Source organism: Hylaeus volcanicus, chromosome 7 (assembly GCF_026283585.1).
Source record: "Hylaeus volcanicus isolate JK05 chromosome 7, UHH_iyHylVolc1.0_haploid, whole genome shotgun sequence".
Taxonomy (NCBI): domain Eukaryota; kingdom Metazoa; phylum Arthropoda; class Insecta; order Hymenoptera; family Colletidae; genus Hylaeus; species Hylaeus volcanicus.
In genome coordinates, this window is record NC_071982.1 from 2,568,500 (window position 1) to 2,592,574 (window position 24,075).

Below are 24,075 nucleotides of genomic sequence, written 5' to 3' on the forward strand. Positions count from 1 at the left end.
TAGTGTGAATAGCTCCATTAAAACGCGCGTTTTAATGTTTTGTCGCGTCGGTGCCGGTACGTGTCGTTGCCGGTCCGTGTCGTATAGTCTGAATCGACCTTAAGGAGTATGAAGAAAAAAGCCTGTTGGCTTAAAATAAAGGAAAATGATAAAAAACAAGAATGGATAATGATGAAAATGTCTCACAAAATTGGATCGGTGCAATGCAAGGAGATTATCGCTTGAGCACCTTAAATCAAAAAACTCAAGCTCAAACGCAACGTTGGCGTACACTAACGTACAGCAACCGTGTACCGTGTACAGTGTACGCGAAGATGGAAGATCGAGAGATAGCGCTAGTCCGAACCTGCGACGGTGTCCAATAATTAATCTTTCAATTTTTCATTTATACATCGCGTTCGTCTAACAACGGAAACGAACAACGTCCAAACCCGGTACACATTTTCCAGTCGTAAGACAAGCACGTCTCTTCTTCTTTATCGCTTTACAAAAACTGCCGCGATGTTTTTCTCGAGACGACGTATCGTTCCGAGCTACTTCGCGTCATGCGTGTCCACGTCGGTAACCCTTCTACCTACGTATGTATATTTTTCGATGATCGATAAACGAGTCGGTTTCGACCCCTATTCTTCGCTCGGATTATCGAATCAAGGTACAGGTACAAGGTACAGCACCGCACGATTATAGATATTTTCTCGACGTTACGGAGAAATTTCTCCGAATAATGCGATCACGTTTAAACAGAATTAATGGGATATTTGTGTCCGCGTTCATCGACAACGAAAACATCTGTCTCCGTGATCTCTCCTATCTATCGAAACAGTGTTTCCGTTTCATTTTAAGAGCATTATCTTGCTTCGATAGCAAAGCAAACGTGGTTAAACTCTCCCCGCCGAAATAAAACTGGCAACTGTTACGTTTGTTCGAATTGTTTACAATTCGATCGGCTGCGCAAAGGTGAATCGTTGGTCGACATTTAGTTGCGTATAATTGCGAAAGCATCTCTATTAGATAGGAGAAACCGACATGAATATTCAACGGGACTCGGTATTAACTGCGTTATAATCTCGTACACCGAATATAAGCAACGTGTAATATTGTTTCGTAGCATTGTTGCTCTCCCCTGTAATTTTATTCCAAACAGTGGTTAATTTCCGCTAGATAACGCAGAAGCCATGTTTAAATTCGTATCGGTCACGAATTTGCTGGAATACACACGGCAAAAAAAGTCGAGACGTTAAAAAAGAGAATGGTAAATAAGCGAATAGGAATTGTATTTTAACATTAATAAAGTAGAAAAATAGTAGAAAAGAGAGCGGATATCGAAATACCGACAAATACGTTCGAAGAAACCACAGGTTTCTTCCAGGTGTTCGTGACGGAAGGGGTACGGTTAGATTTCTGTCCCCAATGGTGGTGCAAGCTCCGGTGTCTCTCATTGGTCTCACTGATCTGTGACGTCACTACGCCGGCCTATGTATAAGGTGAAGCACGCGGAGCGTCAGTTCATCGTTGTCCGTCACGTCGAGCAGGTCTTGCCTTTGAATCGCCCTTTCCGCGAATCGACGGACGAATCTTCGTTTCGAGCCGATCGACCAATCAAACGACCTCTCTGCCTGGTTTCGAACATTTGTATACACCGAAGAAAGGTAAGAGATTCGTATACCCTTGTATACCAACAAGTTGCAGCATGCGTCGACTCGTAGTTTATTTTCTTTTTCGATGTATTCTTCACGATACGAAAAAATAATCTGGTAAATCTCGTTCGTTTCGATATCGGTGATAATTTAGTTTCTCCGATCACTTTCAATTTATACTATCTTCATTTTCCTCGCACCCTATGGATTCTTCGAGCCTTCCGTATTCCTAGTTATATCGTTGCTACAGTTCGCGTGTTGTGTGTACGTCTGCATGTACCTTGCGTATGTGTTCTATCGTAAAAGAGAAACTTTCATTGAAACAATAGGCGGCGTCGTTTGTACAATACCGGTAGATATAATACATACCGGATCCCTCGCTTCAGAGGATGCGAAAGATATTCTTCCAACATTCAAGGTCTGTCACGAATAAGAAATGATTAACATTTAAACGAAAATTAGTCGAGGCATGAAAATGTCACGCGTTGTAAATGATAATAACGTCGCCAGCTTGAAACGCTATTCGTGGAAGAAACAGGTGTTGCGATACTAGGTTTACGCGAAAATCAAATTGTTACAGTCTCGGACGTATCGCGTTAATTTAACGCACGTAGAGAAGAGGATGACGATATTTGACAGCGTGTGCGATACTACATCGGCAGGAGAGTATACACCTCGTCACGTATCAAAGTGACCCGTGTACGTAATAAAGCGACGCTATTTGCTAGGACTGGATTCACTTTGTTGCCTCGGGGAATGCAAACTTCCATCTCGAATTGTCTATTCCCTAGGCTAATTGAACGTACCGAACCTCGATTCGCTTGGCTCCGTCGGCGTCGCGTCGACTCGCGGAGTACACCGCTCGCGTTCGTGACGAACGTTTACAGAATTTACCGGATACCAGCCAACGATAAACTTGTCGAATATTTGCAAATTAGTCGCGCCATCGTTGCTTCCGAACTGTTCGAGTTGGCGAGCTCTGCTGTCGAGACATTAAGTAAACGCTTGCCTACGCGAGACGTTGATGGAACGTACAATGGCGGCCATACCCTTACCTACGAGTTATATATTAATTTCTAATCTGCGCATACGTGCTTAGGGACTTCGAAAGGGTAACACTAAATTACATACAGCGAAATAATGATAGGTTCGCTTTAATTTGTTAACATAAACATGTGTCTTATATACTATTTTTGAGTTTATTTATTATTATTTATTCTTTCTAATACAATTAACAAAATACATCATTGAAATGAATGACATAATATAATTCCTGTCAATTTCAAATTTTTAGATATAAAATACAGTAACGAAAATCACCGTTCAAAAAAATCAAAATGCCTCCAAAATTCAGGTGCGTCTTATACTCGAAATCGCTATAAAAATGTCCAGTGTTCGATTTAAAATTCCCGCCAATCTTAAAAATGGCCATATTTCGGTCACGGTACTCGGATATATTCAACGTTGTTTTACAAAATAATTTGTAAATATTTTATAAGATCTTTTCTGGGGATTTTAACTTTAAATTTTATATCTGTCAGCTTCGGTTACGCTGCGATCGGTTTTCGAGTCGGTCCTCGTTTTCCGAGGATCCGAGGAACGTCGTCCGAAGTTCCATATCGTTTGATGCGCTGCATAGCTTGCCAATGAACCATCGTAGATATTCTATGACCTTTGGAATGTTGCTAAACAATTCCGCCTGGCAACGTTGTCGTGGTGTAATTTTCTTTTCTCTGTACATCGCGGTACAATTGGAACGTTTCTATTTACGCTATTCGACGGAAACCCAACGAAAATGATGATTTAATTAGCTATTTGCCCGTTCCAGACGATGTAACTCGATACAATGTATTTTAGAATTCCTTGTTTTCGTGGAACAAAGGAAAACTTTCACGCTGGTTTCCGAGGCAAGATCAAGGTTGTTTGAAAACAATATGTAGCGAGAACTTTTCATTCTTCTTAAGAAGATAGAGATTCTTTGAAAATTAAAATGTATTTGGTATATACGCCACCGTACACGTATTTATGTACAATCAACCGTTTCCTAGTTGCGTCGCTCGGGCTTTAGTTTATTTTGCTGCAACGATTATTTAGACAACGCGAATGTTCCGTAAAGTTGAGCGATCGTCTTACGTGCAGCTCGAGTCGCTGTTCTAAATTAACGTAACGTTGCGTCTTTTATTTTCCAAAAGCAACAAGACGATTGGAATTGTAGACGAGTTAATTAAATGTTAAAAAACAACAGTCAATCGTTGCTCTTTTTAAGGTAACATAAAGATGCCTCGAGAACGAATTCACGCGTCCGATTTCATTAAAACATATCGAACGAAATAGCCTACGTAGTTCGTTGATTGGTTGCGAAACGTTTACGCAGTTATGCGTTTCATCGTTTCTCCGAGTCCATCCAATATTCGATGTTTCGTTCCGTTTACGGTTTCGCTTTACCGAAGACGGATACCGAGGAAACGTGCAAACGCACACCGAATATCGAAATGTCTGTTCGATGTTAATCACGCTTTTGAAAGAGCCCCCGAGTCCCTTTTCAAATATTTCCCAGCTCACGATTAAGAATCACGATACCGTACAAATATCGTACCACGAAAGAACGCCGGATCGTTACATCTTAATTTCCTAGATAACGCGGGGGCTATTCTTTTATTCTTCTCGTTCCTTCGCTTCGCCTCCGGGATTCTTTCTGGCTCTTTTGAGCGCGAGTATTTATAAGGTACTTTACGAAATTAACAGAAATACAACGATAGGAATACATCGAGTAAAAAAGAAAGTCGAGATCGTTGGTTGATTACAGGGAAACCGTGGACACCGTTCCAACGCGTTATACAGAAAATGCAGCCACGTTTGCATACAAAGGTTAATACTAACGGTGGAATTATACGAAACAACTATACATACGTATGATTAGATAAAGTTCGGGGAAATGTTCTGTTCGTTGTGCAAAGTAACGGTAGGTGCTAAGCACCTGGCGGCCCTAAAGATCAAGATTTAATTAAAACTTTTGCGCGCTTCGAGTTGCCCGTATAATACGCTGCAAGTCCGGAAGTTGTAAATTATCGATTGTGATGTTACAGTGGCATCGGTTAATCGTCAACGTTTCGAAAATCAAATGAAATATCTACCTCTGTGCGACTCTTAAAATTAAACGTATTCGTTCGGTTGAGCCTGCCGGGCATGCGTAAGGCTACACTACTTCCGTTCCGCTCTTCGCTATGCTCTTCGATACGAGCGACTCGTTTCGAAGAATCTATCGCGTTTTGTAAGCGTGCAGTATCTTATTTTAACCCTTTCGGTACGGAGGACCTGGTTATACATTCATGGTACAGTATTACGAAATAAGCAAATTGCTATCCTCGACTTTTGGTTCGAAGTCGCCGAAAATCGGTGTTTCAAGTCGGCCGAGATCCGAAAAGAAGCGAGAGGTGCGTATAAACGATAAGCCGTACAGATTAGTGGAAAGACCACAGAATATGTGTAATGTTTTCTCTTTCTCTGCCGTGTGTATTCTCCAAAACCGAAACAATACTGTTAGTTGTATGCAGTTTGCCGCTACACCGAACCCCTGTTTTTTTCTACGGGTTCCTTTTCGTCACGCTCGAGAACAAAGTCAAGCCGCATAGCATATCTCCCTCGAAATAAGCAACTCGTTGGTCCCAATCGAGTTTTTCAAAGAAGTTGCACCGTATGGCAGCGTAAGCCGCGAAAATGTGTTACGCGAAATGCGTAGAAATCTCTAGCGTGATTGACACTAACGACATAACATTTCAACATTATACGTCAGAATAGTGAAAGATACAGAATACTCTCACTTCATACAGCGTTACACAATGTCTGAAACCATAATTCAGGAAGAGACGTATTCTACGTCCCCAATTCAATGAATTTTGAAGCAGCCTCGGTAAAAACAGTCAACGATCGAAAAACTATTGAGAAACTTCGTAGCGTTCGACGCGATAAGACAAGGAGACTTCAACGCTGTAAAGGGTATATTGCGAGCCACGGTGAGAACCGCGTTTAAAGACTCCAGCTCGAATAAAGATGCAGAGACAAAGTTTGTAACGTCAACTTTCAGCTTTCACTTTGTCAAAGTGTCAAACTCTTTCCGTTTTTTGAAAAATCCAAGGGAATCGAGCGAAACTAATCAGTAGAAACGCACGGTAATCTTTATGCACATAAAGTTTCAATTGCATCGACGACAAATTACAGAGGGATTCCTCTCCGCCGTCAAACTTGTCAAATACAATTACGATAGTAGTTAAGCGAAAAGTGTAGCGCCCTGGAAACAAGGGTAGGTCAGTTGGCGGCCGGTTAGAAATTTACACTGTCGGTAAATCGCTGATTAACTAGGCTCGAGGGAATGGCATCTCAAAACTTCTTCGCTCGTCGTCGCGCCAAGCAACGAGCTTTTTCATTGCGAGTTAGCCGGCTGCTAATCCGTTTGTAATTGGATACTTCTCAGTTTATCGCTCGGGCTTGATCAAGCCCTGCTTTCTATCGGGATACGATAAAAAAGAAGCTTATCCGCTGCGTGGCGCGGTCGAAAAAAGGAATACACCGTTTCCCTCCTGCCTAATATCCGACGAGTCACAAAAAGGCTCGTTTTGCAAATTAAAAAACTGCAATAAATCCTGCACAGAACATTGTTTCCGACTACGCGAAACCGTACAGATCACTGCAGATGTCAAATAGAATGTTAACTTTGTTCTTTATACGTTTGCTCGGTTTACTTTGTAATTATTATCTGGATACTTTAATTCGTTCGAGTTTATCCATTGTGAAATTCGATACGCTGCAGAAAATCGAGCAGAGGACGGTGCAACTGATAGACTCTATTAAATTCGATACGTATGTCCACCATTACGATCCAAGTAAATTGGTCTTGTATTTTTGCACTCTTCGATGTTCTGATTCCGTATCGAACGCGATACGTTCGCGATTTTTGCATGCGATTTTGAATACAACGACGAGCCAATTTTGGTATCAAACTAATCGTTTACCGAATGCAGAAATGCGTAAGCGAACAGAGAGATTATACGTGCAATTTCGATAAACTATTACAGAGTAAAATGGAACGTCATTCGTTATACGGTGTATCCGTCTGCAATTGAAATAGAGTATAACGGGAATGATAAAGTTTGCGGCAACTGGATGCACGTACAGCCGAATGTATTTCTAAATGTTAAAGTTTATTCGAACGGTGGAACGAGATAGACGGCGATCGGCAAGAATACGATCGCCTCTCGAAGGAAAAATTATTCGCGAAACGAATGTAATTCGCAGCCGACCCGAGATCCGTCAAAAAAATAAAACCGATTTCGCAAAGCAAGCAAATCCAACGCTGAATATTTACGCGATGAATACTTGAAATCCTTTCCAGTGAGATTTCTCGGATTAGCGACGAATGAAAAGGGGGTCGTTAATTTTCCCTCGATTTACTTACTCTTTTCGAATCGCGAAGCGAACGATAAGCACGATAAACCTTCACTCGTGGTATCACGGTTTCGACGCGTCGGAACCTTTTCGACGCGCATTGTAAACCGTTAAAAGCGTTCGAGAGACTAGGTATATGTATAACGGAGTAGCTATATAAATCGCTGATTCGCCATTCACGTGAAAACGAACGATCGTAATGTTTATGTTTACATCGTTAACGAGCGAATAATGGTTTCCGATGGTGCATTATCGATGCGAGCAACGTTAACAATTACCGCCTCTAATTTCGTTGTTGGGCATACTTTTCGGCATAAACTGCTAGTATAGGTAAGGGGGGGTTCTGATACTCGGGGTGTGGAAGGCACCCGTCTAACGTCGATTTATTCCGGCAAGACTCGGCAGTATTCGGCTCACATTTCACGTGTTCACATAACGTACTGTGAATGTGTCAAAGAAAGACATATGAAGATATAGACCGAGCCTTTATACGAGGGATAACTGATAATCAGTGATCCTCAATCTGTTTTTTCTAAAAATTGAAACTAATATTAACCATTCTCTAACACTATTTTGGTTATTTAATATATTCTTGTTATTATTATGCACATACAAGGATATATTAAATAACCAAAATAGTGTTACAGAATGGTTAATATTAGTTTCAATTTTTAGAAAAAACAGATTGAGGATCACTGATTATAATATGCAACTGCGAAAACCCGAACATACTCGAGCGATTGCGAAAATAGTCGAAGGCTCGGTCTATATTTTCTCGGTATGTCTATGGTCCAGCTTTATCATCAAAGAAACATCTACGTACAGCTGTCATCGATTTTTGTTGTTCGCCATCGAGCATCCCCCGAAGCAGTTAAACGAAACGATCGATATAGCCACGATGCAGTTCAATTGTTTTACCTTATTGTTAGTTGTAAACCGGATTTCTCAAAGGAGTCGTTTACTCCGCTGCCAGAGTTCCATAAATTATAGATCGATCCCTTCGATACGATCCCACGGGTGACGTTAAACTTTAACGCGCTGATTCTTTCGTCTCGCGATTCCACTCCACTTTCTTAAATATTTCATTCTCAGTTGATCCTGTCTATCAGATTATTTTAATTTTGTCTCTTTCTTCTCGCAATATTCAACGCGACGCGTAAGAAACGTGTCGCAACGGGTTTTCTTCGGTCCCTCGTGACAATTTATCTTCGGAAAATGACTTTCCCAGTGTCCGTTCGGTATTTTCAAAAATCACACGGTTAAACTATTTTACTCGTACAATCGAGTTCACTTTGCGAGCGAAAAAAAGCGCGTTCAACGCTTCCAGCCCCGACAGCCCACGGCTTTGAAAAATTAATGATCACGTTAAAATACCCTTTTACCGAGAGAACCGTCCATTGAAGATTGCGAAGCAATTTGCAACTATAATGCCCGTCTTAAATCGCAAAGAAGTTTTTTTTATATATCCCTCGAAGCGTTACGATTATCGCGTTTCGAACACTATTCTCCGAGCGTCCGGAATACCTTTGAGGAACAGCGTGGGTAACCGGATGGACCCTTTTGGGAGAGTGACAACCGTTTAGATTGGAACGTCGCGATACAAATTACGTTATTCCATCTTGCGGTACGGTAAAAAATGCTGGCTGTTGTTCGGGTCGTGTTTAGAATATATACGCATAGTCTGTAATTTTCTTCGGGCAAAGGTATTCTTCTCGCGAACGTCTGCGAATCCCTTGGTTGATCTCGCATTTATCCATGTCAGATGCGACACGCGACACGTTACGGGAGATCGAGATGAGACATCGATAAGAATTGTTTATCGTTTTCCGTGGCCGTAAAACAAAAATTGCTTTACCGCGTTACCATACCGCGACGTTCATCAAACGGAAACGATATTATGTTGGATACTCGAGACAAAGAAGGCTTCGGGTACGTTAACCTTTTGGATTTCGTAGACACTGTACAATTATTAACCCCTTACGATTTAATTGACGTGCGCCATAAGCGATAACATCGCTTTTTAACCGACTTCGAAAAGGAGGAAGTTACTCAATTCGACATGTATATTTATTTTTTTTTTGTACTAACATTTAGAAACTACTACAGGAAAATTGTTTAAAGCAAAAATAACATTATATTCGGATTCAGCACCCAAGAAAACCTATAGATACCGAGTTTCGTGATGATTGGATACAATTTTTTTATTCCCTATAATAACCCTGGGGAAATTGACAAAAATCGTGACCCAAGATTGGCTTGTCAACTTTAAACGTCCATAACTACCTCAATTCTTAACCGATTTAATTAATCCGCGCGGCGTTGGAAAGCTCTTTTAAAGCCCAATAAAAGTTGTTTAATGCTAAAAAATGCTCAGATGGGTTTATCACCCTCAAAATTCAGGTCAAAGATCACAAACCTCAAAAACAGTTACGAATTTTTTTGAGGTTCTTACAATTTTTCTAGCGGGTCACCGATTTTTTTATGGGTACCAATTATCAAGGTAAATATTCGGTAAAAATTTCGTCGAATTCCCATTTAATGTTCTGGAGTAAAAAAATAAATAGTTGCAAAAGCTGAAAATTTCAAGGGGTTCCCTTGCCGATTTTCGACCAGAAAATTTCTACTTTTAGATCTCGCCCATAATATGGTTTTCAATGTTTTCTAGGGCGAGAAACGCGATTCTGAAGTCGGTTTCTCGATAAAAAAATTGTATCGCGTTATTCACTTACAAAACTCTTTTCTTCCTTGGGTTTAGGGCAAGTTTTGCGAAAACAAAGCCCTAAACCCAAGGAAGAAGAGAGTTTTGTAAATAAATAACGCGATACACCTTAGTTGTAAATAGTTAAAGACAAAACAAAACTGGGAATATGAAACGAACTAAATGTCAAGTGAAGGTCAACATATTGAATCTCGATGGATTCAGTTTTTTATAAGCTATTAGACTGTTGTAGTAAAATATGCAGTCCCTGTCGTATGCATAGCTGTAACGATACGCGTAGCGTGTGTGACCGTTATCTCATTCACCTTAAGCTCATTGCACGGAGCGCAACGCATGAGATTTTTGTTTCTTTTTAATTATTTCACCATGTTCCAGGACTCCGACCGTTTTGAAACTTCTATATATGTCAGCTAAATAACCGATCATCATTCCTGATTTTGTTGGTAAGTGTCACTCACAGGGTTGTTTGCAATTACCACCCGCAAAAAATAAATTATTTATTTTCTACCCTTACTAATTAAAAACATACCCTGAAGAAAATATATAAGATGCAGTTTATAAGTACGAATACTTTCGTTTTCGCAGAATTAATAAAGTTAAGGGTGTTCGCCCTCATATTAGACTTAAAGGGGAGAGTAACGGTCTGAATGAAAACTATTAAACCCTTTCTCTACGATAAAAGCACAGAAACCATACCCATCACTAGAGGTATACCCCTTGAGGGGTTTAGGAGTTCGATCGCCGAGTAGCGTAACATGATCTGGAATCAGATATCTCGGTAAGACAATGCTAATGCAACGATGAAGCTCACCGACATACCTTAGTGTTTGCGCTCCGTCCTCTTCTTTATTAACTGTCTTTCTCTATATTTATCGCATTCTCCCTCCACTTTCCAAGCTGTGCAATAGGACATATTTATGTATTCTGTTACTAACCACTCATTTCATCGCCTCGCGCCACTTTTCACCATATAACGGAACACGAATTTCGGTTGTTCGAGAATAAAAAGATTTTCAATTTTAACAAGCGGGCGCACATCGTAATATTCGACCGGGAACTTGTTTACGGGTAGAACAGAGTTAGATTCGGCGAGACCGATAAATCCGGCGCAAGGGTCGTTTCACTTTTAAACTTCGTTTCTGGTTTTTGTTAGGGAGATTACAGATAAAGCGTGTGCCAGCTCGACTTTTTCGAACTCGGAGCGAACGAAACGCGCGCGATCACTCGAATACGAGCAAGTGCATGCATACGTGTCGTGCGAACGTATCGAGGGGGTGGCGTACCAGGGTATTTGCATCGAAAAACCGACCGGAAGTTGTTTACTTAGAAAGCGCCCGACTTCGTCTAAAGTTAATGGTTTCCGAGGCGAAGTAAAAAGCTTTAAAAAACAGCTTGAACGAGATAATACATTTTTTTGAGCGTTTTTTTATTCCAGTTTACGTGGCAAGTTACGCATTCTAGCGAGCCAGGAATGTATTTACGTAATGTTTTACTCTTTCCCATCGCTTTACTTTTTTTTTTTTTTTATAGAAAAAGTTGCTTTTACGCTATCTGCCATCCTTTGAATAGCAGAGATCGATACAGGGAGTACGTGGTAACCTATACGGTCACGATTTCTTGATGTTTCATACGAATCATACTGTGCTCAACGTTAACCGATTACGCAAATTCGTTCTCGACGTTACGTTCGAATATACGTGTACGTGCCAGTATTTTTCTTTCGAGACTTGAAACGCGGCCCGTGTTAAATATCGAATCGACATCGAACAAAAGGAATACCGGGGGATGAGAAAAAAAGAACAATGCTCGACGCGTGTACACATATATACAGCGAACGACTGTTGGACAACTGCGAGAGAACAGCGGAAGAAAAGGTCGCACCTCCGAGCTATTTAACTCGTTCCGCTATTTAAAACCTGTTCCACTGTAAGCCTCACTGAATCGTGCGAAATATCGCATCCGTGAGTTTTAATGGAACACAGCGTTGTTTTTTTCGTAACGAGTTGTTTCGTAAATAAATAACGCGACCGATTAACGCGCATCCCGTAGATAGAAACGAACAATTTTTGTTACAACGTTCCACTCTGTTAGCTCGTTATTGACCTTTAATCGTTTCCATCGCGTCGGCGATGAATTGCGCGACACGTAAACGTACGTAAAACGTTGGGAACAAGAGGCGAAGATAGCCGGTAGAGGGAGAAGAAGAGTAGAAATAATTTTTAATAGCGTTCGTGCAATCTGTCGCTTTACCGTCTCGAGGAATTACCGAGATGTCGTTTACCCTCTGCCAAGATTTCAAGATCGTGCAACCCCCTGCGGGAGCCTAACAATAAGACCAGCAATCACTATAAACTACACGCCGCGCCGCGCCGTTGTATAATCTTTGTCGTCGGATCGTTCGAGTCCTCCGGAAGATTCTTTGCAAACGCGATCATTTGCGCGGTCAATTTCTGATCCTTTCCTTTTCCCTTCGACGCGTCTCTGTTTATTCTTTAATTTTCCTCGCGACATTCCTGGATCTTTTTACGACTACAGCGATCGACTGTAAAGCGTACGAGCGTGCAAATGTGCGATACACGCACGGTTACATCGGAGCAAAGACAATTCTACGATTATTCCGTCGTTAACGGTTATTTTAAAGAATCGCGCCCGCAACGTCTACTCGAGTCGCTTATTTCGAATGTTACCGGATATTTCGATCACCCTCCGTTCTCGATCGTGCTTTGAAATTACAGAATCCTGTAACAACGTACGGCACGATACGATACGCGATACGACAGTGGCATCGGAGAGCCGGTAAACGAGAAATTCTATTTCGCACGCATAGCATCCGATTATATATCAGCTGTTTGTATGTTCGTTTCGAGAAGCCTCCGTCGCGTCATTACGCGTTTAACGTATTTCTGTGAGCATTGATTTTCGTCGTCGACCGTTAGAAAGTTGCTCGAGTTATCGAAACAACCGTCAACCCTTGCCCTTGGACGATTCGTTCCTTCGTTTCAAGCTAGGCTCGATTATAGGGTCGATAAATTTCTGCTTTCCAAGATTTACGGGTTTTTAAGCCAAATTTAGGGGGTTTAGGGGTTCTACCGGTTGGCAACAGTGGCAGTTACGCAGGAACGTTCGATGAATGACGTGTCCTTTGCCTTATGTACTTTTATGTTCCCGTAACGTTTATCAGATAAAATACTAGAATTTCCCAGTGGTAGCTCCTATTTTTGGAGAGCACCAAGATACTGTTGCTTCGTCAACAAATTATTTGCTTCATGAAACAAGCAATTCGTCTCTTCGTTTCCTCTTATTAGAATGATTGTAGCTGCTTAGATCAATGAAAGACTGTGGAAACAGAAAACGCACAAGAATTTACAACGATAATACATATACTTTAAGTGTACAGAACTACTTATCAAATAATGGCAAACACTATCTACTTTTAATCGAGGATTTTTCTTACTCTTTTATTGATGATGTTATATGCTCCTCTTCTTGTTGCAATAGGTAAACAACATGTCGCACTGCTAAAACTACTGTAATGGTTTCAATGTATGCACACACGTATTACAAGGCAACATTACTGTCTCTTGTGCATTATTTCCTCCAGTATCTGGTGAAACTTTTTCCTACTGTCTTAATAACCTGCATGCAGCTATTCATCACTGTAACCTATATCTGCCAAACGAATCTGTCAAACGATACACAAGTATTTCTTATGGCGGCGGACGAGCCTTACCGAGTAATTCCGAGTCGACGAACGGCCTTGATTCCTATTGGCTAAGTGTTGATGAAAAATTCCTTGACGAAATAAGACCGGGAGAATAAGAACAAGCCGTTTTTGACAGATTCATGACACGTATTACGATATCTCAGTTATACGTGGACCGATTTTGTTGATTTTGGTTTTATTCGAATGCTTACATGCGATTTGCACTATAAAAATGCCTTTAAATTTAGAAAATATTGCAGGCGTGATGAGATATTAATAAAAGAAGTTTCAGGTTAGGTTGGAATCGCAGTTTTACGAGCAAAAGATACGCGATAGCGTCACGCTATATACGGGGTGGCTTTATAATTTTTCATGTACTTGACGTCGAGACACTACCGAATCTCTAGATCTGTTGTGTTTCCACCTATTTAAATATATATGTATATTTTATATCCCATTTTAAATACCCGACAATACTTTATTTCGCTGGGAGTGACCCTACTACATCGTTAACACTTTCACGCACGAGAAATATGTTGCGACAAGGGAGTCGGTCGGTACGAAGGGTCACTCGCAACAATCCGCGGTAATTAATAATTAATACCCCGAGTAATTACGAGGAATCGGGGGAAAAAAGCAAAATCGACAATTAAGCGTCGGTTGCCGACGCGTTCAAATACGGACACGGTTGTGGCGTATGTTGATACGATATGTCGTGTTTGTACGCGTCGTACAAACACGACGCGTACAAACACGATAACGGATTTATAAAGTTCAAACGACCCGTTTGAAACGTTCGAAAGTCTTGACGAATCGACTTTAAATATAGACGAAAACGTCTAGTGAACGATTGTCTAAAGTCTGGCGAACGATTTGTGTCGGCGGATCGATCCGATCGTCTGTTTATTTGATCGGGAGGAAAATACCGGAAGTGGTCGGTAAGGGATACTCGTTGCCGCGCTAACAACGATTCGAGGGTTTGTTACGCAATCAACGGGAGCCTGAATAGGATCTGGGACGTCTTTTGAAAAGTTTTTACGCCGTTCCTACCACGGACAAGAGTTTCTGGAACGCGTCGTTGTCGCTCGCGAACTCGATGCACACAATGTTCGGTGCTCCGTGTCTCGTCGCGTCGGTGCTATCTTATTCGGGAAACGCGAAACAGTAAGTCGGCTTGGCGACGATTCGAGCGCGGTACAAGGTTCGTTTTGTACGAACGTTGCGTTGGCGTGAACCCGGGACCCCAGGAGATTTTGCACAGGCGTGTAACGAAAGGTTTTAGGTCATAGGATCCAACAGGGAATCGGCTGATTTGAGGAGATGCTGCTTCGCGCGCCATCTTTCCGAACGTTTCTTTCTTTTTTACCTCGGATAAACGAGCGTGTCTAACGCGGCTGCGAATATGTAAAATGGTACGTAGCTCGAGAGGAACGCGATCGGTAAATTCGATTAGTCTCGTCTCGGTCACCAGTTTCTGTATTCAGGATAGGTATTGGCATTTTTATCGAAAGCGTAAAATCTTCACGGGAAATTGTGGTAGAAGGTTATGCATACGCGTTATATTATTACTCGTGGTTATTCTTTAAAAGGTTCTAAATTGAGTGCGCGCGTGTAGGTGTACGGCTACGTAAAAGCGCTCCGTTCAATGGCTTATCGCTCGATAAACATTTTATAAACAGAGTTTTTCAATAATGCTCTGTTCAGCCTTGAAAATTGTCGGCTTGTCTTTCGTTTGTTGTCGTTACGCTTTCTAGTTTATCGCCTCGTCTCCGCGACGTTTGCGTTGCTTCGAAATCTGTATACAAGTGAATGTTTATATTAGGTCTAACCGGAAAGTTCTGTCCGTTCCATAAATTAAAATTCCGTTCAAAAGACAGTCACTGACTGGTTCACGAAGTTCACGTGGTTGAACTGTCAGTCGAACGCAAATTACATCAAATACATTCAGGTGGTTGTATTGTCATACGATCGCAAACGACATAAAATACATTCACGTGGTTCAACTGTCAGATTTTTCGAACACAAATATCGAGATTTCGAACTGAAGTCTTATTTTTGTCAAAATAAAATATTAGAAGAACTAGAATAAAATAAATAAATAGAGAATAACATACACCTTGTATACGTCACTACCCTCATTTAAAACATCGAATGCTTTCGCTCCCAAATTTAAATTCAAGAAAATTATATTTCTGTTCAGCGGTTCAGGCTTGAGAAGATGATAGAGGTTACTTTCGCATTTATAATATTAGTATGGATTTGAAGTTATTCAAACGACTACAGTTTCCTGTGCGTCTTGATTTCGCGATGACAATCAACAAAGCTCAAGGGCAGTCACTGCCGGATTACATTTCGAAAATCCATGTTTTGCTTGCTCCAGAGTAGAGACACCAAATAGTCTATGCATTTATATGCGGGTTCACCTCTGTCAACACAACTAACTAACAACTAGAGGGACATGTCACACCAGGGACAACAGCGCGTTTTTCGCAAGCAGACCTTTACACGTTGCATTTGTATACAAGCCCGGTCCGTCTCCAAACATACACAGACATCTAAGGCACGTGTCTGCTAGTATAGCTTTACTGATGAATCTGCTAGCAGCCCAAGAAAGAAACGCTGTCATACTTCTCTCGCTTCTCATTCAAACTCTCATTCCTCGCAGTCGTGTAGTAACCGCTACACATTACACCAAATAAAAAAAACAAAAAATATTGTTCATCAACTCGCATTATAATTATAAATGTTAGCATTAGTTCAAATTAGTTCAATTAGTTCAAATAATTTATACTAGTTTCCTAGTATAAATTATTGTATAAAAAGAAATAATATTTCGCGATAAAAGCAAAGAGGCAATCAAACGGAAACACCGAGACGCCGGACTTAACCAAGGAAGGAACCGCGATAGTAAACTTCGAAGCTCGTTCAAGTAATTACTCTAGTAATCGCTCGAGCCTCGAAGAAGGCTGTAAGGTAATCGAGGGCTCGGTCACTCGACACTAGAAGAGACACGATTTAACAAACACCGAAGCAATCACGCTCGACACGGTTTTGCAATTTACCCTGCAATTTGTCGTTTACTCGATTAGCTCCGTCGCCACCTTCCGGGGACTATTTTCTTACAGCGTAACGACTCGACACCGCGTCCCTTCTTACTTTTCAGTCGGCTAAATCGTCGAGTCGAAGCCAAAAGTACCGACTACATCACGATGTCAAATACAAAGGAGCAAACTATGTCCTCGTTAAGTAAATAATTAAAGATATCTTAGGAATAATGGCCGACGAGAAGAATTGCAAGTTTTCATCGTCGTGTTTTCGTTATTTTTACATTTTTACACGATTCACCCGCAATCGGAAAAACGGTCGCATTCGTTGCGTCGAAGAAAGTTTCGCACGCCCTCTTCGGGACACCACGCAGCGCTCGCAAACTTTTGAACGTACGTTACGTCGTAACGGAATCCGGTGCGCGTATTTCTCTTCACTATACAGTTGATATTCGAAGCGGTTTTGTAAAGCGTCAAAGGCGGTCCGGTTTCTCCGCGCGGAGGATAAATGAAAACTTTCTTCAAATTGATTTTCCGCCGCGCATCCCTCGGCTTCGCCACTCTGACGTTTAAATTAATCGGCTTTTCCTTTGAGCCCGGAGTTTCGTTCGAGACCTGGGATTTCTCGAGCTTATCTACTCGTTCGAGGGGACGACAATCGTCGCAGCAGCAACAACGTCCAACTTGATAATTCTTCCAACGGGTCGCGACGGTTTGCCGAGAAAATCGAGGCGAGGCTGACTTTGAAGAATCGACGCGCGGCAGCGGGCTACTCGATTCGGTCGAAAGTCTCGATTTTCTCGCCGAACCTTTGTCTTGGGAATCGTGGCCCGTATGCGAACAGCAACAGGTTGCGTTCGACTCGCTTCTCGGCGCTGGATTGCGTATTCGAGAGGTTTCGATGCAGGAACACGAATCGACTCGGTTCACGAGCGACGTACACTCTGCGTACGTCGGGGAATCTTCTCTATTCGCTCGTAATTTCGAATTCAAACCAGGAAGAAGTCGCGGTTGATCTCCTCTTTTCCGAATTTTTCGTAGACTCTCGGCCACTCGGCGAGGATCGTTCTTTTCGTTCCTGATCCAACAATTCCCAGAATCAGGATTCTTCTCGTCGACGACGGACCACCGTCGGCGATGCCACGAACGATGCTGGGAACGACGAGTATCGACGTTTTCGGGACAAAGACGGTACTCGGAGCACCGTTTCACCGCCATCGTCTTTTCTGCCTCTGGCATCGTTCCGTGAAAAGAACCGAACCGTTTTCTACCTCGGCAAGTGTTTATCAGTTTGCACAGTTCTTCTTCTTCTTCTTTCCGCTCGTACCACGTACCCGCATTGTTTTTGCAAGTTACAGTTTGTTTGTTCGTTAAAGTGTTTACCCCGTCGGCGTCGTTCCCGCGGGCGAGGCTTGTTCGATTTTTTATTCCCGAACATCGCCGATCGCTTTCGAATGCAGGCAATTTCGTTACGCAACGAAAACTGCACGTATTGTTGCGCGTGGCTCGTTCGCTTTGTTCGTAACCGGAACTTTGAAAGCTTGATGTCGACAGGGCCGCGCGAAATCTACTTTTCCCTTTCGGCACGTATTTTTCGCGACAATACAACTCGAAACGGGATCGATGTTCTCGCTTCCTCTCGCTTTCCAGCAGTTCCTCGCACCGAAGAATCTCCAAGCTGTTTAAATCGTCCGCTATCGGAAATACACGAGGCAATTTCGAAACATCTCCCGCTTTCCCGTGTCTTCCGATCGATTTTCTTCCCGAAGCGCGTTTATCGTTGGCTTCAAAAATTCGCGGATCGCAGACGTCCGTCAGGTCGCATTTGCGTTCCGGATATACGGACGGTGGACGGATGAAATCTTCTCTTCTCGCGGTGAAAAATGGCACGGACGAACCTTTACGATTCTCGCTATCCTCGTTCCTGAATCGTCCGACGTTTCCTTCCGACCAGCTTTCGCTGATTTGAAAGTTCTTCGATTGTCGAGAGAGCTCGAAGGGCGCTCGAAAATTTGCGCGACGATAATCTCTGTTCTGCGAGTTTCTCGCAGAATCGAGAGCTTTGCAGAACCCTTTACGCCTTTTCCCGAGCTTGTTCGATCTTTTTCCGTCCCGTCGCGTCCATGACGGCAACTCGATCGCGATCCTCTCCAAATCTACGGACCGTTCCGAATCGGACGAACTTTCGTAGCCTTCTTCGTCCTCGGAATTGTTCTCTCGTCGAAACGCTCTCTCGAGTTTCTTGAAATAATTCAACAGGTCCTTCTTTCTCAAGATTTCCTCGCCGGGGTGTTTCGTTGTTCGACCCCCGCATCTATCCGTGCGTGGTGCTCCCTTTATGTTTTCCGGCTCATTCATGCCACGCACTAAACAACTAACTCCATTGATTTTGTATGTGTATGAGAGTACGTTGTTTAGCTGGCTCGGTGGTATCGGCTCGGGCGACAATTGTACGCAGCGATACCGCGAGTAACGTGCACCCAATATCCTAATACAATAGTACAATCAAAATCTCGATAACTTCCGTATCGATCGTCGACGATAGAGTCGAATGTAACGAAACGCGACGCGTGTAAAGTAAAGCATAGCGATAGTCGAATGCCTTCGACGGAGTAACTGTAATTTTTCGATAGGCTTGGAATCTTACGGGCGTTTTGTTCTGCGTACTAAAGTAATCCGATATCGTTTGCGGCGTCACATTTCAATGGCACGCTGTACTTTTCCTGGAACATGTAAATTTGATATGTTAGGTTACGAGAGGACGACGACGACTGCGACCTATTCGATGCATCGCGACATTTGCGAAGTTGGGTAAATTTTCGCGAGATCGATAGTCATTTGCGTTAAGTAACTCCTTCGTGTCCGTACCTACAGTCTGTGTAATAAGTATTCGTACAGGAGTCAGTTCAAAATAAAACTTCATATATTTATTAATCAATTTTAGGGGAAGAAATAATTAACCAACATTCCTGCACATTCTCATACACAGCTAGTCTTAAATATAACGTCATCAACAGCGGATGATTCTTTGCTTGTAAACGAATCGAAAATGAAGAATGATATTTTTTCATAGGAGGCTTCGTTTTCGTAAAAATAAATCAAAAGGTTTGGCTAACCATGTCTGACCACGACTGACCAGTTCTATCGATTCTGACATTGTATAATGTACCATACGTCTTCTATGCAAACTGCAATTTTTTAAATGATTACAACTAATCGAAATGGACACTAACATAACAGAAGCAACATACATAAAACTTCATACATCAATTTTATTAATAAATTTTAGGGGAAGAAATAATTAACCAACATTCCTACACATTTTTACAGTAGATTTTGTTTCGTAATAAATATTCATACAGGAGTCAATTCAAAACTCCATACATTTATTTTATTAATAAATTTTAGGGGAACAAATAATTAACCAATATTTCTCAACATTTTTACAGTAGATTTTGCCTAAAATTAAATTTTATCACTTTCAACGTTAACTACTTATTTTTTTTCTTATCACTTTTACTTTAAATCGGTTGCTGTATATACTTCTTACACTGACTGTAGATTCAGCGATATTTCTTCGACTTTAACTTCAGGTATCGGTTTGTTTCATTGCGAGTCTCTTTAAAGGTGTTAACCGCAGGTCAGATGTCGCGATATCGAAATCGTACATTACTTGTACAGTCTCCCAAATCCAACGAAACACGGTCGAGAATATGAGCTGTTCTTGTAAGTCATTCATTGCGCGATTATGTACTTTTACGACGCAATATGCCTGATGCTTCTTCGAGAGATCGGTTCATCGACGACACTATCGAAAGAATTAACGATCTCAAAGAAGACATTCGAAGATTCATCGAGACACGCCCGATTGAAATCGCAACGATTCTAACCGCTTGCGGTGTTCTTTATTGGATTCGACGGTACGCTTCCACGTAAATAAATTGCGAGTATTTCGCGCGTGCAAAGGAAACAAGGTAAATGTTTTTATTGCGTCGGCAATAAACTTGCTTTACGATAATAACGAATAAAACATTAGTTTACATTAGCGTATCCGCTGTATTCGACGACCGTTTATAATCTTCCGTTGCGCTTACGAAGTCGGTTTCCTTTCTTTCAGCTTCTCTAAAGCTCGACTCGATTCTCGTGACGAGTACACAGTTTCGAAGCCGACAGTCGCGACGCAAATACGTGAAGTAAATTGGAGAAATTAACTGGCACCAAATACACGCAATCACGCAATCGTGTACGGAAAATGTAGACGTTCGGGTTGCGCCAGATTTCCCTGGATTCAGCTTACGAAAAAGAGGAGCTTTCCGCGACTCGAGCAAATTGCATTTTGTATAAAAACCGGGAGCAATTCGAGTCCCGAGCGTGCGCGCGGCAAGGTGATTTCAGATACATAATTAGTCGGTTGCAGGAGGTGTAACGATGATTATTTACGCGTCGCCGGTGACTACAAGTGTACAACGAGACGAACAACAGGAAACCGATAAGGAGACATTGCTATTCGACTGCTTCGCCACGCGTGTTGAACTCGGTTCCCGTAGTTCGCGTAAGAATTTGGCCCGGTAAGAAGGGGCTATGGACGAATAAAATTGAGAAAGCAACGAATCCGTTTCGCGCCTTGTCAATTATCGATACTTTGAAAGGTCATCGAGGAGTTCGATTTGCTGTCAGGATTTTCCGAGATCCAATTAGCGAGGTTGTATAATATCAAATTAATAATATATTCGTTACGTCCTATTGTAACGTCGCACGTGCATCGTATTATTTGCCGCGCGTCATAGTTCTCGTTTCGTGTATCGTTTCGGTTGGGTTCGAAGAATACGAACGTACTTCCCGAATCGAAGTTTTTTTAGCAGGTGATTAAAGGAACGTTACTCGAGTTGGTATTTTCTTTTAATTTTGTTCCTAGCGAACGGACAGTCGTCGCTTAGGTTCAGATGTTTTCGGTTCGAATCCCGGTCGTTCAACAAATATAAGTATCGAAAAGCCTATATGACATAAGATATACATTGGAAAAAATAAAAGAGACATTAAAATAAAGAGATCTTGGTAAGATAAGTAACAGAAAAGTGCAAAAACAAATAATGGGAGCGAAGAGTCAGTAGCTCCCAGTTAAGCACTATAAAGACATAAACCGAAACCGCTTCTGAAACATCACTGTTAATGTCGATCACGCTCTAAATTTCTACGAATGCCGCAAGACACGTTTTCACGGTTTACGCTGGTGTACGGTGCTCTTATGGAAAACTTCCTCGTACCACGAATGTACAACTAGCTCCCCCGTACCGAAAGGGTTAATCTTGTTCTTAGCGAACGGGTAGTCGTCGCTTAGGTCCCGGATGTTTTCATACGGTACGATGCGAAGGTGCCTTAAAGTTAAAGGTAATCGTAAGGGTAAACGTAAAGGTCAGCCTTCTTTCGTATCGTGGGGAGCAGTCCTATTTCGAAGGATGTAACGTGAAAGATTGATTGCCGTTACGAGGAGAAAAGCAACGATTTGGAACTGTTTCGGGCTGCTTTTCGCGTACTCTCTTCCATTCTCCTTTTCAACCAAGCCCGATGCACAGCTGTAAAACGCATCGCTGCACGCCGTACAATGAACGTACCTATTTCTGTTCCATCGTCGTACCGAAAATATCTCGATAAGTAACGAGTGCCTCGAAATATCTTATTCTGATGTATTGGTTATCGGGGTTAGAAAATAATTATTACTCAGTTATTTCCTTGTATAGGACACACTTTATTTTGACCAGAGAGTTAGGAGCTGCGATGTTGCTCTCAAGAAGACTACGTTCGAACCGAGTATTTCGACGTCAGTGGAAAAATGCAACGAAAACTATCGGTGTCCTTTTGTCTCAGAAATAGGTCTGCTGATTTTCTCTTTCGAGTCATAAACTAAGTCCAAGAGACTTTTTCCGGTGTTGGTTTATTTTTGACCGTCGGGGTCTTAGACTTTGAGTCGCCAAGGTCCCGAAGTATCCAACATGATGATAACGTTTCTGCTTTGTAAATCAATTTCCTCGTTTAAGTTTCGAACCGACGATAAGAAACTTTGTCGACAACTGGAAGGTAAGGTATAGGGAACGCGATTAATATACGGCGCGGCGTATTAACCCTCGACTCGTTGAGAAAAGAAAAGTTTGCTGGTTGCGAATCATCGATTTTAAGGGAAAGTATGTAGTACGGTGCAGGCTCGTTTCCAACGATTACACGAGTGACCGATCCGTGAAGAAAAGCTGGTTCACCGCAGAACCTATACGACGTGACACCACCTGAGGCAACCCTGGTGCTGTGTCTCCCTTGTCTTCTCACCGCCCGAAACCCCGTCGATCTATCCTTTTTCTCTCCTCCCATCCCCCATTTGCCATCGGTCTCTTTATCGGGTGAGTCGAGGTTAGGAGGGAATCCTCGCTCCGCTTACTCGACGTCACCCAACGAGCTGAGCTGACCTCGACGATTCGTAACGTCAGCCTGTTCGTTAACGCGAACCTTTTACCGATCGGTTTCGAGATTTTTCCACCAAGGATACACGCGAGACAACGGAACTTCTCCTTTTCGCGACAGCTGATTCTCAAACGCCGAGAAACTGGTGAACCAAATATTTTATCGCGTCGGAGAGATACCGTTGGAAGAAACCACGAGAACAGAGCCGTGCATCGAATTACAATGTCGAGGGCAGATTTAATTAAGTCACCGGATCGACGGGGTTTGCCACGGGTTTACCGCGAACGTTGCGTGTACACGTTACACCTCAATTTGTGGCTTTATTCTATACCGAACGTTTCTCCAAATATGGAGAAGACCATCGATGCTCGACTCGGTAAAATGTCCATCAAAGATTTCCAGAGATTCGACTTGACAACGAGCAAATTATCTTCTAGCTGGACGACACGCGGAATTGGATTTCGCATATCGAAAGTGCTCGAGCGTATCGACGTCTCAGTCGTGGAGGCGATCGATTTTGATGGATGCATATAAAATTCGAAGTTTTACTCGTGACAGGCGACGTAGATCTTCTTGGCTAATGAACTCGGATATCTTTTCGATGTTAGTGAAATATGTAATCGACAGTCCAGATCCTCCTATCCGTTATCTTGCTGAATAAAAAGAAAACTGACAAACTATTTGTATCTTTGTTGCAGAATGATCGTTCGTTCGATCCTTTTGTTGGTAGTGGCGATTTCATTGACGTTTGCCGATGACACCTCGTCGGACAATGCTCCTTCCGCCAAACGTGCATCTATGGGCTTCCAAGGAATGCGCGGAAAAAAGGACTTTGCTTCCTCGGAACACGGGCAACCGTCTAAACGGGCTCCCATGGGCTTCCAGGTGAGGTATACGACGAGTACCATTTTGAATTTTGCAATTGTAATATCAGATTCAAAGTTTGGGGCTCAAATAAATCATAAATACCAAGTTTCATGAAAATCTAATAACTTTTTAATATACATGTCGGCCATATTGGATCCGCCATTTTGAATTTTGCAATTGTAATATTAGATTCGAGGTTTGCGGATCAAATAA

General features: G+C 42.1%; 1 protein-coding gene across 1 annotated transcript in view; it reads left to right on the top strand.

The window, feature by feature from the left end:
- The first annotated feature begins 1,489 nt into the window (after positions 1 to 1,489).
- Positions 1,490 to 24,075, top strand: part of LOC128879551 (tachykinins) — a 24,860-nt gene continuing 2,274 nt past the window's right edge. The window contains exons 1-2 of the mRNA XM_054128817.1: positions 1,490 to 1,649; positions 23,694 to 23,880. Of these exons, the coding sequence (XP_053984792.1) occupies positions 23,695 to 23,880 (186 nt within the window). The 5' untranslated portion in view covers positions 1,490 to 1,649; position 23,694. The remainder of the gene's footprint in view (positions 1,650 to 23,693; positions 23,881 to 24,075) is intronic.